The sequence below is a fragment of the Hyposmocoma kahamanoa genome, unplaced genomic scaffold (genome assembly GCF_003589595.1).
Source record: "Hyposmocoma kahamanoa isolate Upper Pololo Valley unplaced genomic scaffold, ASM358959v1 95688, whole genome shotgun sequence".
Classification (NCBI taxonomy): domain Eukaryota; kingdom Metazoa; phylum Arthropoda; class Insecta; order Lepidoptera; family Cosmopterigidae; genus Hyposmocoma; species Hyposmocoma kahamanoa.
The window spans coordinates 3,502-18,034 of record NW_020655031.1 but is presented as its reverse complement, the minus strand read 5'-3'; the positions used below and the strand labels follow the sequence as shown (position 1 = coordinate 18,034).

The 14,533-nt window shown below is 41.0% G+C and overlaps 1 protein-coding gene across 1 annotated transcript; it reads left to right on the top strand.

Annotated features, from left to right (window-relative positions):
• Positions 1-4,163: 4,163 nt before the first annotated feature.
• Positions 4,164-10,799, top strand: LOC113238428 (odorant receptor 13a-like; the record flags this gene model as incomplete). The annotated part of the gene is made up of 3 exons (XM_026475258.1): positions 4,164-4,752; positions 5,287-5,494; positions 10,703-10,799. Coding segments are annotated over exons 1-3 (894 nt in total), but the record flags the coding sequence as incomplete, so codon positions are not given.
• Positions 10,800-14,533: the final 3,734 nt, after the last annotated feature.

Genomic DNA, 14,533 nt, shown 5'->3' with positions numbered 1-14,533 from the left:
TTACGCTTAATAATAATCATGGATCCGCCTCTACTTAAGCTCTTTCTTATGAACGAACTGACTATTACATAATTTTCTATATTGTTAATGGCTTCGTAATCTTTCAGCCAGTGTTCTGTAACACAAAACACGTCAACGGAAATATCGTGCAAAAAAAGACTTATTTCTAATGTTTTGCCAGAAAAGCCTTGAATATTTTGATGTACTACATGGAAACGATTAGACTTTTCTGTTGTCGTGTTTTTCAGTTTAAATTATGGTTAGTAAAAAGTATACGATTGCTACTTAAAGTAGGAGCATTGTCGTGGGACTGTGTTATATCTTCTATAACAGCGTCCTTAATATTACAAGATAACAAACTAGCTATATGTCTTAGATACCTTAGGGGTAAAAGTAAATTATCCTCAAAAAGTTTGAAGTTCCTTACGAACTTATTAATGTCAAAACAAAATATAACGTCACTATGACGGCAAGTCAAATTATGAATATGCGAATTTATGTTATATATATACTTATTACGAGCGATGCCTAGGTTAGAGCAGTAAGGGAATGCACTTAGTATGAATTTACACCCACACTTCTCATGAATTCTCAAGAACACGTCAATGCTACTATTTACTTCTTTTTTACTAATGTTAGTACTATCACCTGATATAAGAATCACTGTTGTATATTTATCAAAGTTGCAATCACTTAACAGTGTAATAATTTGACTAAAAGTAGCTCCTGGATAACAATAGTTGACTACTCTTTGTTTTAAGTGGTTACTAAGGTGGTGGCCTAGTCCTACGCCTATTTTATCAGAAAAAACTACCGTTCTTCTGGATGGCCTGGTCGGAGTTCTAATTGTCTTGGTTGACCGTTGACTGTGTCGAACTTCAACAGTTGTAGTGGAGCAGACACGTTTTCCTGCAGCAACGCTGGCATACGATGCACGTGTTGGTTGCGTTGATGACGTGGGTGGTGGGGACGGAGTCTGATTTATTTCTACTGGACCATTTGTTTCACTAAGCTCATCGTGAAGAAGGACTTGAGTAAGTTCTCTATACTCAGTACCCAGCTTTAAAAGCTCATTAGTTGCAGCTGAAAGTTCTTCTAGTTGTTTCTGCGTAGAAAGTAGGTCTTGAGTTCGCGATTGAAGATCTAACTCTAGATTTTTCACTTGTTCGGCCATTTTCACCTTGTCCTTGTGTAAATTTAATTTTTCTGATTTTAGTTTCTTAAGAGTTTTCGATTTCTTTCTTATCAGGTTGGTTAATTTGGAAAATCTTGGGTCTTGCGATTTAGTGCTGCATAATTTACTGTTGCAATCAAAGTCAAGTAATCATTTATTCCATACATTGACTTACAAATAAATGGACGACGGGTCTAATACAAACACCACGAAAAAAATGTCCCAAGTCTACCTATTTAAACGTAGTGACATGTAAAGGAATATGAAAAAGCTAAAACGTTGAATTTAAATTGTAATGTCATCGCAGTACTATCTAATTTTGCTTGCTTCGCTGTCAGTCGAACAAACGAAGACTAAAGCGTGAATGACGCTCTGTATACGATTTTAACGCCCTACAAGTTCGGACACTTTTTAGCGCGGACCCGACGTCCATACAATTGTAAGTCAATGAGTCCATAGGTCAAATTCTTACACTTGAAAACGTCATTTTTTAAGCTACGTTTTAAGCTACCGCTCGTTAACTACGCTGACCTCCTTGAGAAGAAAAGCAAAAAACTCTAGAGATGGCTGTTTTCAAATAAACTTAAATGCTATGGAATATACTTTGAATCATAATAAATGACTCTTGTTGTCTTTCCATACTTCTTTATCTAAAACATACTCTTCAATTTTGTAATACGACTTTTCATTTAAAATACTTTTAATGTAAGTTTCAAACTTAGGAAATGATAATCTTAATATATTCTACGGAATCTTATAGTAAAAACGTATACGGGTGAATATCTCATGCGTAAATTTTGTGAGTCCAGGCTGAGAAACCAGGTGTAAAGTGAAGAAATATTAATGATTTATTTATTATAGTTTAATTAGACGTAAAATGAGCTTAGGGCAAGGATTTCATAAAATTCATTGTACAATAATAATGAATAAAAAATATTAATGTCCCGATTTTCAATTTTGCTGGTGTGTCCACTTTCGGTTTCATTGTATAAAATAGTCGTTCAGGTAAAATGTGTACGCTTTTAAGAAAAACAATTACATGTATGTTATTCACTATTAGAAGCACTAACTAAAATCATTGAAAGTATTGCAATTACCAGTATGTGGGAGACTGGGTACTTGATCAAACTTTGTCCACGCGAAAATTGTAGTTTTGGTGGCAAATATTCAACTGGTTGCAACTGGTAAGTAGTTTAACTAAAAACCATTACTTTCTTGCCCCGCGCAAGCCTCAGTCGTGTATTAGGATCTGGCAGCGAAAAACATGGGCACTATGTTCCATTTCCTGCCAAAAAAGTAATTATATGGTGGCACGTGGGACAAAAAATATTCAGCTTTCCTGGCTCCATTTGGGCTCAATTTTTGTTTTATCCTAAGGTCGTATTCTGAAACTAAATTAAGAGACTAATTTTGTCATTATTTTATCACAATTTAATCGTCTCGGTTTGATTTTTAAGCTTTTACTTTTTTTCCCGTAATTTATTTTTTGTTTTTTAGGTTTCGCAAATTAGAAAAGCATTCAGTTTAAATACAAGTTTTTATAAATAAAAATTATTATTCTGCATTGCTAAATAAATACCCTCCGTACTACCAACAAAAACATCTCAAATAAAATGAAGTAATACACCGCAAATTCTGCACTTAAAAAGCATTAATGAAATTTTTGGTGTACTTGGATAAATATGATAATATTCCGTTTGAGTGGTTCTAACGTTTACTATGAAATTACTCCTTAAAGTATAGTTTATAAACGTTTACATTCAGGGTAAATTTAAAAAACGCTACTTGCGGTATGTTTTCAATAAATAAACACCGAAATCACCAGCCCAAACAATAACACACACAACTGTCGTGACGTATTTTTGACGTTGTTTATTTTTTTTTAAATGTCAGACCCAGGCATTAAAAACTTTATGGTTTGCTAGAGTAGTTACCGAAATAGCAATTAATATTAGTTCTTTTACCTGTTATAACTTCGATATCCGATAAATCGGTATAAAATCATCACCGGCACCTCTAATTAATTAGAAATATCGACATTTGCGTTCCAAATAACACCTCCAAGGTGTTATTTGAATATGGTATGGTAGCGGCACCGTAGTATTATCGTAAAACTATGTGTACCAACATCATTTAATATTAAGCCATATGATTGTTCATTACTTCAGCGTTCCACTAGCTTTGCTACGTTTGCATAATTTATAACTATGCATTCGGAAATACTGTTAGTATCGAACCACAAGAGGAGGTAGTCGTATTTGTCGTATCTGCTGAATGTGAGATTCTAAGCTGGTTTATCTAAAACAAAGCACACAGTCAGATCATTATTAGAGAAAAGACAGTATATGTACAAATCCGTATCGAATACACTGTCAAAAAACTTCTTTATAGAATATATTATAACAAATAAAACACTATACATTCTTCTGTCATACAGTCTTCATTTTTCAGATGTAAACTGAAAGGGATTTTCGCGTATGTTAAAAAATCTAACTCAACATATTTATCCTTTTCCGTAATAGTCGATTGTTTACTTAAATGGTAAGAATTCGTATTGAAGCTGATATTATTGAAGTTTCTTGATTTAATCTTTCATCCTAAATAACTTCTTCATTTGTTCAATTTATTATATTAGTTACTTATATTTTATAAATAGCAATATTCCACATAATTAACGAGGCATTTAGAAGGCATCACTATGTTGTATTGCATGCACAATGAAATTGAAATTCGGCTTTCATGAACTATAAAATCACCAACTGTATTTTGCACAATTAATAGTTCTTGTTCGCAAATAATTAACAAGTAAAACGTCTTAACAACCCAACAAACACTTTACGAGGATTGTTTGATTATAATTTCGCTAAGTCTATAGATATGATTAGTGACGACTGTACGTTAATTGTATTAACCAATCCCTAGTCTACTGAAACCTCTACCTCTTTTTTGTTACACAGATAAAATAAACTCAGAATATCACAACTGTACAATGGACAAAAATTTACTGTTCGACAAATATTTGCGGAAAATCGACTACACATTTCGTAGGAGTGGTTTGTATCTTAGAAACCGTGAAAACTATAATGTGACCAAGGCAAGACTCTTGTATTGCTTTAACTTTATTTTGGTGAACCTAGACGTTGCAGGGAGTATGGTTTGGATTGCAAAGGGTGAAGCATTCGAAGATGGACTGGTTTCTGTCACTCATACAGCACCTAGCGCGATTCTGGCCCTGTTATGTGACTTCAAGTCATTATCGTTTATGTGGTATCATGACTACGTAGACAAATTGGTCTTTAAATTGAGAGAACTGGAAACCAAAATGACTTTAAACAGTATTGCCTATGAAACATGCGTCGAAGAACCAATAAAATTTTTAGAATTTGCATTAAAAGTATCAGGTTTATCCAACTGGCTTTTGATACTTGCGTATCCATTAATGCCGCTTTCTATATCGATATATAATTACTTGGTATTAAAGAAAGTGGAATTGGTGCTACCATTTCTCATCTCCTATCCGTTTGATGCGTATGATATAAAAATATACCCGTTTGTACTGCTCAATAATTTTTACGCTGGTAAGTTATCTGCCTTTTCTATTAATTTTACTATTTCTATACGAGTACATACATATATTAATACCTACTAACACGCACGCACGCACGCACGCACGCACGCACGCACGCACGCACGTACTCACGCACGCACGCAGGCACGCACGCACGCACGTATGCATGCACGCACGTATGCACGCACGCACGCACGCACGCACGCAAGCACGCGACGAGTGCGCAGGACCCATCTCGTCCATGCTTTTTGATGCAAGTTACTTGCAAAGTAAAGACGTAAGCGCGTCCCGCTCCCTGTAAACTTGCCGTGTCACCTTTAAAATCCGTTTTAACTTGTTTCATATTTTGTAGTTTCGAACTAATTACTGATACGTAGGTAAAACAATTAATTGCAATCAGCTGATATTATTATTTCACCGCCGGCCGAACGAATTGGTAACGAATAGTGAATAAGCAAATTATTAAGTAATTCCTGACTAAATCGGTGACGAGGTTGTACATTCAGAATTTTAAAAGCAATTTGAAAAAAAAAAATATTTTCAGAGACGATGGCAATATTTTGGATATTCTCATCTGAATCTTTTTACTACACCTGCGCTACTTTTATCATAGTTCAGTTTAGGTTGTTACAACAAGAATTACGACTAATAACCCCTAAAAGGAGTGGCAACAAAAATGGAAGACAGAACGAAGACAAAGATTATGAAACGAAAATAATGGAATTGATTAATTGGCATCAGGAACTTATAGAGTAAGTAAAATGTTCTACTCATGTGTTCCAAATAATGTACTCATAAATGCCTACATACAGATACAAGGACTGCTAAAATAATACTTAATTTTTTTTCTTGTAGGTCACAAAAAATGTTTACTTTAGTGAAAGGTTAGGTAATAATCTACTATATTTTTTTACACGGATCCCTTAGAATAACGAGGGTCATGCCAAAAGAACTTAGATACTTTTTAATCACTTGTTTCATACCGGCAAGTTATAGACCGTCGTAAAGGCATGTTTTTTGCTAATAAATTTGAAAATGGAACACGTCTTAAATCGTATTCTTTTTATTTATTTTTTTTATTTTCGGATCTGGCGGGTATTTTGTTCGCAACAATGGAGCTCTCTCGACGTGATTTTCGTGTTATGATTTATTATCACTACAAAAAAGGTTTAAATCCGCAAGAATGTTTAGAACTTTTAGCGATACTGCTTGTCTACGAGCTATAGTTTTCAATTGGTTTATTGAATTTAAAAGAAGACGGAGAAGCTTTGAAAATGAGGCGAAGTCAGGTCGGCCGCCAACCGCGGTTACTCAAGAAAACGTCCAAGCTGTCGAAAAAGTAATTTGTGAAAGCCGACGAACTACTTAAGTAGAGCTTGAGCAAGAACTGGGCATTGGATCAGCAGCATTGCAAACTATTATTCACGGGCAACTGTCCCTCCATAAGCGTTGTTCGAGATGAGTTCCGCACAACTTAACGATGAGCAGAAAGAACGTCGCGTGGATTGGTGCAAATTTATGATAGATGAATTCGACACTGGCGAGAAAAAAAAACGTTTATATCATAAACTAAAACTACTAAAAGGTAACAAAACATGGTTATATAACTACGATCCTGAAACAAAGCGACAGTCCACTGTATGGTGCTTTGAAGATGAGCCGACGCCAACGAAATGTCGTCGTACACGAAGCACTCAGAAACAAAGTGGTCATCGATATTTTCCAAGTTATTTAGATGAATGGAAAATTGTATACGTGTTCATGCTGAATATTTTGAAAAAATCGATACCTGTAATAAAGAATAAATTTTATAATTTTTGAAAATCTAATTTCTTTTGGCGTGACTCTCGTACTTTAAAATCTAAGTAGGAAGCTACCTAGGTAAGATGTTACTCCTTGTATTGTAGAAATTTATTTACTCATTTGGTACACCGTATTCCGACCATTTATTATGACAGAACAAAGTTTTAACTAGATTACTGTTTGTTTATGACGCTACTCCGAGACGACGTCGTCGAAGTTTTAGACCTACTAGCTTTTGTATCTTATGTTAATACTTCTAATTAAATTTAATGGTTGACGACGATCAGCGACAAGTATTTTTGCGCCCGTGCATGTCTAGTAGGATATTTTTCAGTGGAAATGGCGACGTGTACGGCACACATTTAACTTGAGAGTAACAGCCGGAAGAAGAAATGAAGCAGCAGAGCTCCTTGTTCGTACAGAAAAATACTGCCACCTTGCTTATTTCTGCCATCAAGCAGTAATGTGAGCATTACTGCGATGAAATTACAGACACATAAAGCTTGCCAACTTATGTCTCAGGGTAACGGGCGCAGTGGTAGTGCCTCTCAGATGTAGTGATTTAAAACTCGAGTGGCACGGTAACTGTCATAGCCTTGTCGCATACCACCAGGCGCACTAATTGTTTGTCTCGTTGCTCGATATTATAAAAAAGAAGACACTAATGTTAAACGAAGTTATAAAGAGATGCAGCAAGATTGGGGAAAGAGGCGGAGCTGTTGTCTTCGAGGCCTTATGTACCAAAAGGGTACTTTCAGACAACGTTGTTAGACAACAATCACTAATTAATTTTGCCGTATTAAGTGGTTTTTGAATATATTTTTGGGGGCCAATTTTTACCCTTGAGATCCTACTGACCCCTGGGTGGTGCTAAAGAGCAACAACTACTCGTGGTAGGTTTTGGCCGTGGCTGGTAACCACCCTCCCGACGTAGTCGAGTCGTCAAATGGTTTATCCGTGTTCCGGCTCGTATTCGGGAGTTGCCATTAGGAGGTCGGGTCTGAATAGTTGCATTGCGTCTAACGACGAGTAGTAGCTGCTTGTACAGCCACACTGCGCACTCGTTTCTGGAGGCTAGCGGGATCCGAAGCACGGTGCACCGCTGGCTGACCGTGGGAAGTTAGAGGCCCAATTAGCGGGAAAGCCACCCGTGAAAGGCTGCCCCGCCACCCAACGAAAAATCCCGAAATGCTCCACCTTGCCGGTTGGCGACCGGAGGGAAGGACCAGGTGGCCATCGCCGGGGGGGTTCGGGCGTCCCCGCGGTCTCTAAGCTGATTGTACCCTCGTGTGGCAGTGTGAGTTTGCTGCTTGGTTGAACGACGTAAGGCCTCGTTCAATGCCTTCCTCCTGCCTATTCGCTTCTCCAATTTAAAACTATGAGTCACAAAAAAGGAATGCATTTTTCACAGCGGTTGCACGTCCTCCCATTGGCTACACTCAAATATCGAAGCGGTCCACCACCACCTGGAAACCGACAAACCGTAGCTACTGTTCCTCACCGAGACGCAGATCAGATGTACGGTTGACGCGACGTACCTCAGCTACCCTAGGTATATTCTGGAGCACAAGTTTTTATCTCGTGCCGGAGTCTCTGTGTACGTTCGCGATGATATCTGTGTCAAGGCGTCTCAAGAATCTTGAGGCACCAAGTCTTTCTATTTTGTGGCTTCTAGTTGACACGGGAGTTACACAAATAGTGTACTGCTGTGTCTACCGCTCGCATAGTGGAGATCAGGAGACGACCAAGCTGTTCAAATATCTGAGCGAGACGTCTGATGAGGCTCAACATAGGTACCCAACGGCGCAACTAGTTATTCTGAGGGACTTCAATGCACACCATCAAGAATGGTTGTTCCCGTACCAGATGACCGATCATGCTGGGAGAGAGACGCGTAAACTTGCATTAACGCTAAGCCTTTCCTGCTTGTCAGTTGCGCCACCAGGATTCCAGATGTTGAGTCTCATACGGCTAATTGCCTGGACCTACTGCTAACAACTGATTCAGACTGATACTCTGTGGTGGTGGATGCACCGTTGGGTATTTCCGACCACTTTCTGGTGAAAGCTGTATCTGCATACTCCCCACCTGATCAGGACCTCAGTGGCACGAGACGGATGTGGCGATACAAGTTAGCAGATTGGGAGGAAATGCGCCATTTTTATGCTTCATATTCCTGGAAGGGTTGCTTTTCTTCAGGAGACTCGTCGAGCTGTGCTGATGCTGTAGTCAAGGGGTTGCGTTTGGGTATGGAGTATTATATACCATACTCTGATGTACTATTGACCTATCTCAGTGACTTCCATACTCTGCAAAACTATGGAATGTGTACTAATAACCGTCTCCTGTCGTACCTTGCAGACAACGACCTCCTCAGTCATCGCCAGTACGGATTCCGACGAGGGCGATCTGCTGGAGATCTTCTTGTGTACGCCTCTCATCTATTCTTCCGAACATCGGGCGATATATAGAGTTCCTCAGGGTTCCGTACTATCCGCAACTCTCTTTCTATTGCATATCAATGATATGTTAATTACAGGAGCCTTCGGGTATGCTGAGGACAGCATAGTTGTGGACAGGTACTTGACCAATGCAAGGGTCAGTGGAGAAGAAATCCAATCTTGTCGAAAGTCCATGGTTAGTCGTTTGAATTTGACGCTTAAGGCAGTATCCAATTGGGGCGATGCCAATCTTGTCAAATTTAATGCTACCAAAACGCAGGCGTGTTAATTCTCCACAAAACGGAGTCCCTTTCACCTGACTCCGACTTTTCGTGATGTATCCATACCGATAGCCGATCATCTCCAGCTACTTGGAATTGACCTGTCATCCAATCTGAACTTCGGCAGAAACATTGAATTCATAGCCAAAAATGCAGCCAGGAAGCTTCGCATCCTTTCCAAGGTGAGGCGTTACTTCACACCGGGACAGTTGCTTCAGCTGTACCACTTATAGAACGGCTCTGCTAGCTACCAACTGGCCACCTTGGATTTAATAGACAAGCGTGGCAAGAGGCTTATAGCTGACTTGAAATTAGTAGAGGCGAAGCTGCAGAGCCTTGAACATCGCGGTAAAGCTGCCTGCTTATCGGTATTCTACAGGATATATCACGGAGAGTGTGCGATTGAATTGCATAATTTGATTCCGCCTTCCCCTGTCCATCATCGGGGGACTAGACGTGGGTTGGGATTCCACCCCTATGTCATGGATATTTCCAGGATTCGCACAAAGCGTTTCGCTTCCACATTTATATGGCGAGCGGCTAGAGAGTGGAATTCCCTAACTGCGGACTTGTTCCCCGAACGCTATAACTTGGACCTTTTCAAGGTGAGAGTGAATAGGTATTATTTAGGTGTACATGCTACATCGTCGAATTCATCATCACTTTCCATCAGGTGAGATGGAGGTCAAATGCGCACTTATTTTTTATAAAAAACAATATATATAGTATACTTTTTTTAAAGCACACACTCATAGCTCCACACTAGGGAAACCTTGTATCGCTGGTGCCATGGACATTGGACATACGCATAGACAACCACAAATTACACCGAAACTCACGAGAGAAATAAACGTTGGCCATACAAATATTTATCGCGGCCCAGGAATTGAACCCGGGACCTCTGCGTGGCAGTCCAGCATGGTAACCGTTCGAGCACGGAGGTAGTTAGTGTCGATCTTAACACAAACATACGGCGACTTTTAGCAGTGATGCAAACGCGATGCAAATGCGATGCAAACGCGATACAGACGCGATGCACGCTTAAAAAAATAACTTATTTATTTATTTAATGTAATTTTTTATTTATGTTTACAATTAAGAAAACAAAATATTGTGCATAAACCTATACTGATTTTTCGCACATAATTATTTAACATTAGCGACTGTATTGTTGCATTCGCGCGTTTCACCTATAAATCGCAAGTGTGGCTGATCAAAGTCGCCGTGTGTAACCACTCTTAGGTAAAGCGCATAAGGTCCCACTAGACAGAAGTGTTACTACATTCAATTAATATGATAATCAAAAGACAATTTATTCTCTTCAACTTGACGAACTTTGTCGACTTATTGAAGAACTGGAACTTTCGTATAATGAACGATTTTTGAAGTACAGTAACATCTACTTTTTGATATTAATACAAGTTTTCTTTGGCAGGGCCGTGAATATAATAGAGACAATCTATTCTAAATCTACACTATTCAACTTCATGTCAAGTTCAGCTATGATTTGCCTCGTTGGATTCAATGTCACGGTTAGTAACCTGTGATGGCTATGTTTAGTGTTTTTGTCCAATAAAAAGAAGAACTGGTGTACGTAGCAAATTGTAAATGATAATTAACTCCAGATACAAAAATAGGGGACTTATAGTTTATATGTTTATAGTTTGGAGCCTATGTCGGTGAGTCTGACTTTGTCTGTGGCATTGTAGGTCCTAAACGGCTAGACTGATATTAAAGTTTTTTTTATTTGAAGGTTAATTTAATCGGGATGGTTTCTAGCTTCGTTTGATGGTCATCTGTTCAACTCTTTAAAAATCATCAGCTCTTTTCCAGTTAATGTAGAGGCCTTAGTGATAAAATGAATATTCATTTTACTTCTTTTCACGTATCCGATCGACTTGTAATCTGTGCCTCTACCACGAGTACAGTGTGACAGTTGTCGCTAGCGACCATGTAAATTACTTCACAGTTTTATGTCACAAATTATACAGTGCCCTGCAGTGCAGCGGTCACAAGAATAAAGAATATTTTGTATAGGAGAAAGTCTATTAATTTGGACCATTTTTTTCAAACGCGTATTAAATATATATTTTTCCAATTTTTGCAAACGTCTATTGTATAAAATGATAGATAATAGATATAAATTATTATAGACATCTAAAAAAATCAACAAAATGTGAGACCCGAGCTTTGTTCCAATTTAGCCGATTGGTTGTGAAATTTGGACCACGGGTCTCTTAGGAACAATAAATAACAATAATAATAAACAATAAATAATTTTGGGGGTTGATGTTGCTCGCTTCCGTAGGTTTACCCTTGAGACCCTACAAGTGACCCCTGGGTGGTGCTAAAGAGCAATAACTACTGGTGGTAGGCTTCGGCCGTGGCTAGTCACCACCCTCCCGACGCAGTCGAGTCGCCAAATGGTTTTTACCGTGTTCCGACTCGTGTTCGGGAGTTGCCATTTGGAGGTCGGGTCTGAACAGTTGCATTGCGTCTGACGGCGAGTTGTAGCTGCTTGTACTGCCACACTGAGCACTCGGTTCTGGAGGCTAGCGGGATCCGAAGCACGGTGCACCGCTGGCCGACCGTGGGAAGTTGGGGGCCCAAGTAGCGGGAAAGCCACCCGTGAAAGGCTGCCCCGCCACCCAACGAAAAATCCCGGAATGCTCCACCTTGCCGGTTGGCGACCGGAAGGGAGGACCAGGTGGCCATCTCCGGGGGGGTTCGGGCGTCCCCGCGGTCTCCAAGCCGATTGTAACCTCGTGTGGCAGTATGAGTCTGCTGCTTGGTTGAACACGACGCAGTGCCTCGTTCAACTGCCTTCCTCCTGCCTATTCACTTCTCCAAAACAGAATGAAAAACTTTAAAAATGGAAAAAAGTATACACAGCGGTTGCACGTCCTCCCACTAAAAGTGCACCTCACTAACATCCGAGGTCTGCACTCAAATCTCGATTCGGTCCACTACCACCTTGAAACCGACAAACCGCAGCTGCTGTTCCTCACAGAGACGCAGATCAGATGTCCGACTGACGCAGCGTACCTCAGCTACCCCGGGTATACTCTGGAGCACAGGTTCGTACCTCGTGCCGGAGTCTGTGTGTACGTTCGCGATGACATCTGTGTCAAGCGTCTCAAGAACCTTGAGGCACCGAGTTTTTCAATTTTATGGCTTCTGGTTGACACAGGAGTTACACAAATAGTGTACTGCTGTGTTTACCGATCGCACAGTGGAGATCAGGAGACGACCAAGCTGTTCCAATATCTAAGTGAGACGTCTGATGAGATTCAGCATAGGTACCCAGCGGCGCAACTAGTCATTCTGGGGGACTTTAATGCACACCATCAAGAATGGTTGTTCCCATACCAGAAGACCGATCACGCTGGGAGAGAGACGCGTAAACTTGCGTTAACGCTAAGCTTATCCCAGCTTGTCAGTGGCGCCACTAGGATACCAGATGTTGAATCCCATACGGCTAATTGCTTGGACCTTCTGCTGACAACTGATCCGGACCGATACTCTGTGGTTGTGGAGGCCCCACTGGGTACTTCCGACCATTGTCTGGTGAAAACTGTATCCGTATACTCCCCACCCGATCAGGGCCCTAGTGGTATGAGACGGGTGTGGCGATACAAGTTAGCAGATTGGGACGAAATGCGCCATTTCTTTGCGTCATATCCCTGGCAGGCGTGCTTTACTTCAGGAGACTCGTCGAGCTGTGCTGATGCTGTAGTCGAGGTCTTGCGTTTGGGTATGGAGTATTACATTCCATACTCTGATGTACCCAATGGACCCCAAGCTCGTCCATGGTTTAACGCTAATTGTAGTTGTGCTGAAGCACGTAAACAGTCCGCGTACCAAGCTTGGGCAGATGCTCGACTACGCAAAACTCCGAGTACTCAGAACATGAAGAAAGCTTTTAATAAGGCCGCCAAGAAGTGCAAAAGCATGTTACGTAGGGCCAAGTTCGACCATGTGCGCCGCATAGGAGCCAAGCTTGCCTCTTATCCAGCAGGCAGCAAATCCTTTTGGTCCCTGGCCAAAGCGGTCGAATCGAACTTTTGTCGCCCATCTTTGCCACCTCTGCTGAGGCCGGATGGTTCGCTGGCTCATACTGCGGAAGAGAAGGCGAATCTCTTTGCCTCACTCTTTGCAGAAAATTCGCGTCTAGATGCCGCAGGGACCCTACCACCTACTTTACCTCAGGCTGGCTGCACTATGGCGCCAGTTCGCATACGCCAAAAAGAGGTACTTAGAACTCTGCGAAATCTAGACGTGAATAAAGCTAGCGGGCCAGATGGAATTCCAGCAATAGTCCTGCGTAACTGTGCACCTGAGTTGTCTCCTGTTCTCACACGCCTGTACCGCCTCTCACTTGAGACTGGTGTAGTTCCCAGGTCGTGGAAGCTTGCAAACGTGCAACCTGTACCAAAAAAGGGAAGCAGAGCTGACCCTGTCAACTATAGACCTATCTCAGTCACTTCCATACTCTGCAAGACTATGGAACGTGTACTCAACAACCGTCTCCTATCGTACCTTGAAGACAACGATCTCCTCAGTGATCGCCAGTACGGATTCCGACGAGGGCGATCTACTGGGGATCTTCTTGTGTATGCCTGTCACATATGGAGCGAGGCTATAGAAAAGCAAGGCGAAGCACTTGCAGTGTCTTTGGACATTTCTAAAGCCTTTGACAGGGTCTGGCACGCAAGCCTTTTAAGCAAGCTTCCCTCTTATGGGCTTCCCACTGACCTTTGCAATTGGATCTCGGATTTCTTGAGCGAACGTTCGATTCGAGTGGTCTTAGAAGGCTACTCTTCCGAACATATGGCGATAGATGCCGGAGTTCCTCAGGGTTCCGTACTGTCTGCAACTCTCTTTCTGCTGCATATCAATGATATGTTAATTCCAGGTACCTTTGCGTATGCTGATGACAGCACAGTTGTAGATAGGTACTTGACCAATGCAAGGGTCAGTGGAGAGGAAATCCAGTCTTGTCGAGAGTCCATGGTTAGCCGTTTAGATTTGACACTCCAGGCAGTCTCCGATTGGGGCAATGCCAATCTTGTCAAATTTAACGCTACCAAAACGCAGGCGTGTCTATTCTCCACAAAACGGAGTCCCTTTGAGCTGACTCAGACTTTTCGTGATATATCCATACCGATAGCCGATTGTCTCCAGCTACTTGGAATGGACCTGTCGTCCAATTTGAACTTCGGCAGATACATTGAATCCACGGCCAAAAATGCAGCAAGGAAGCTTG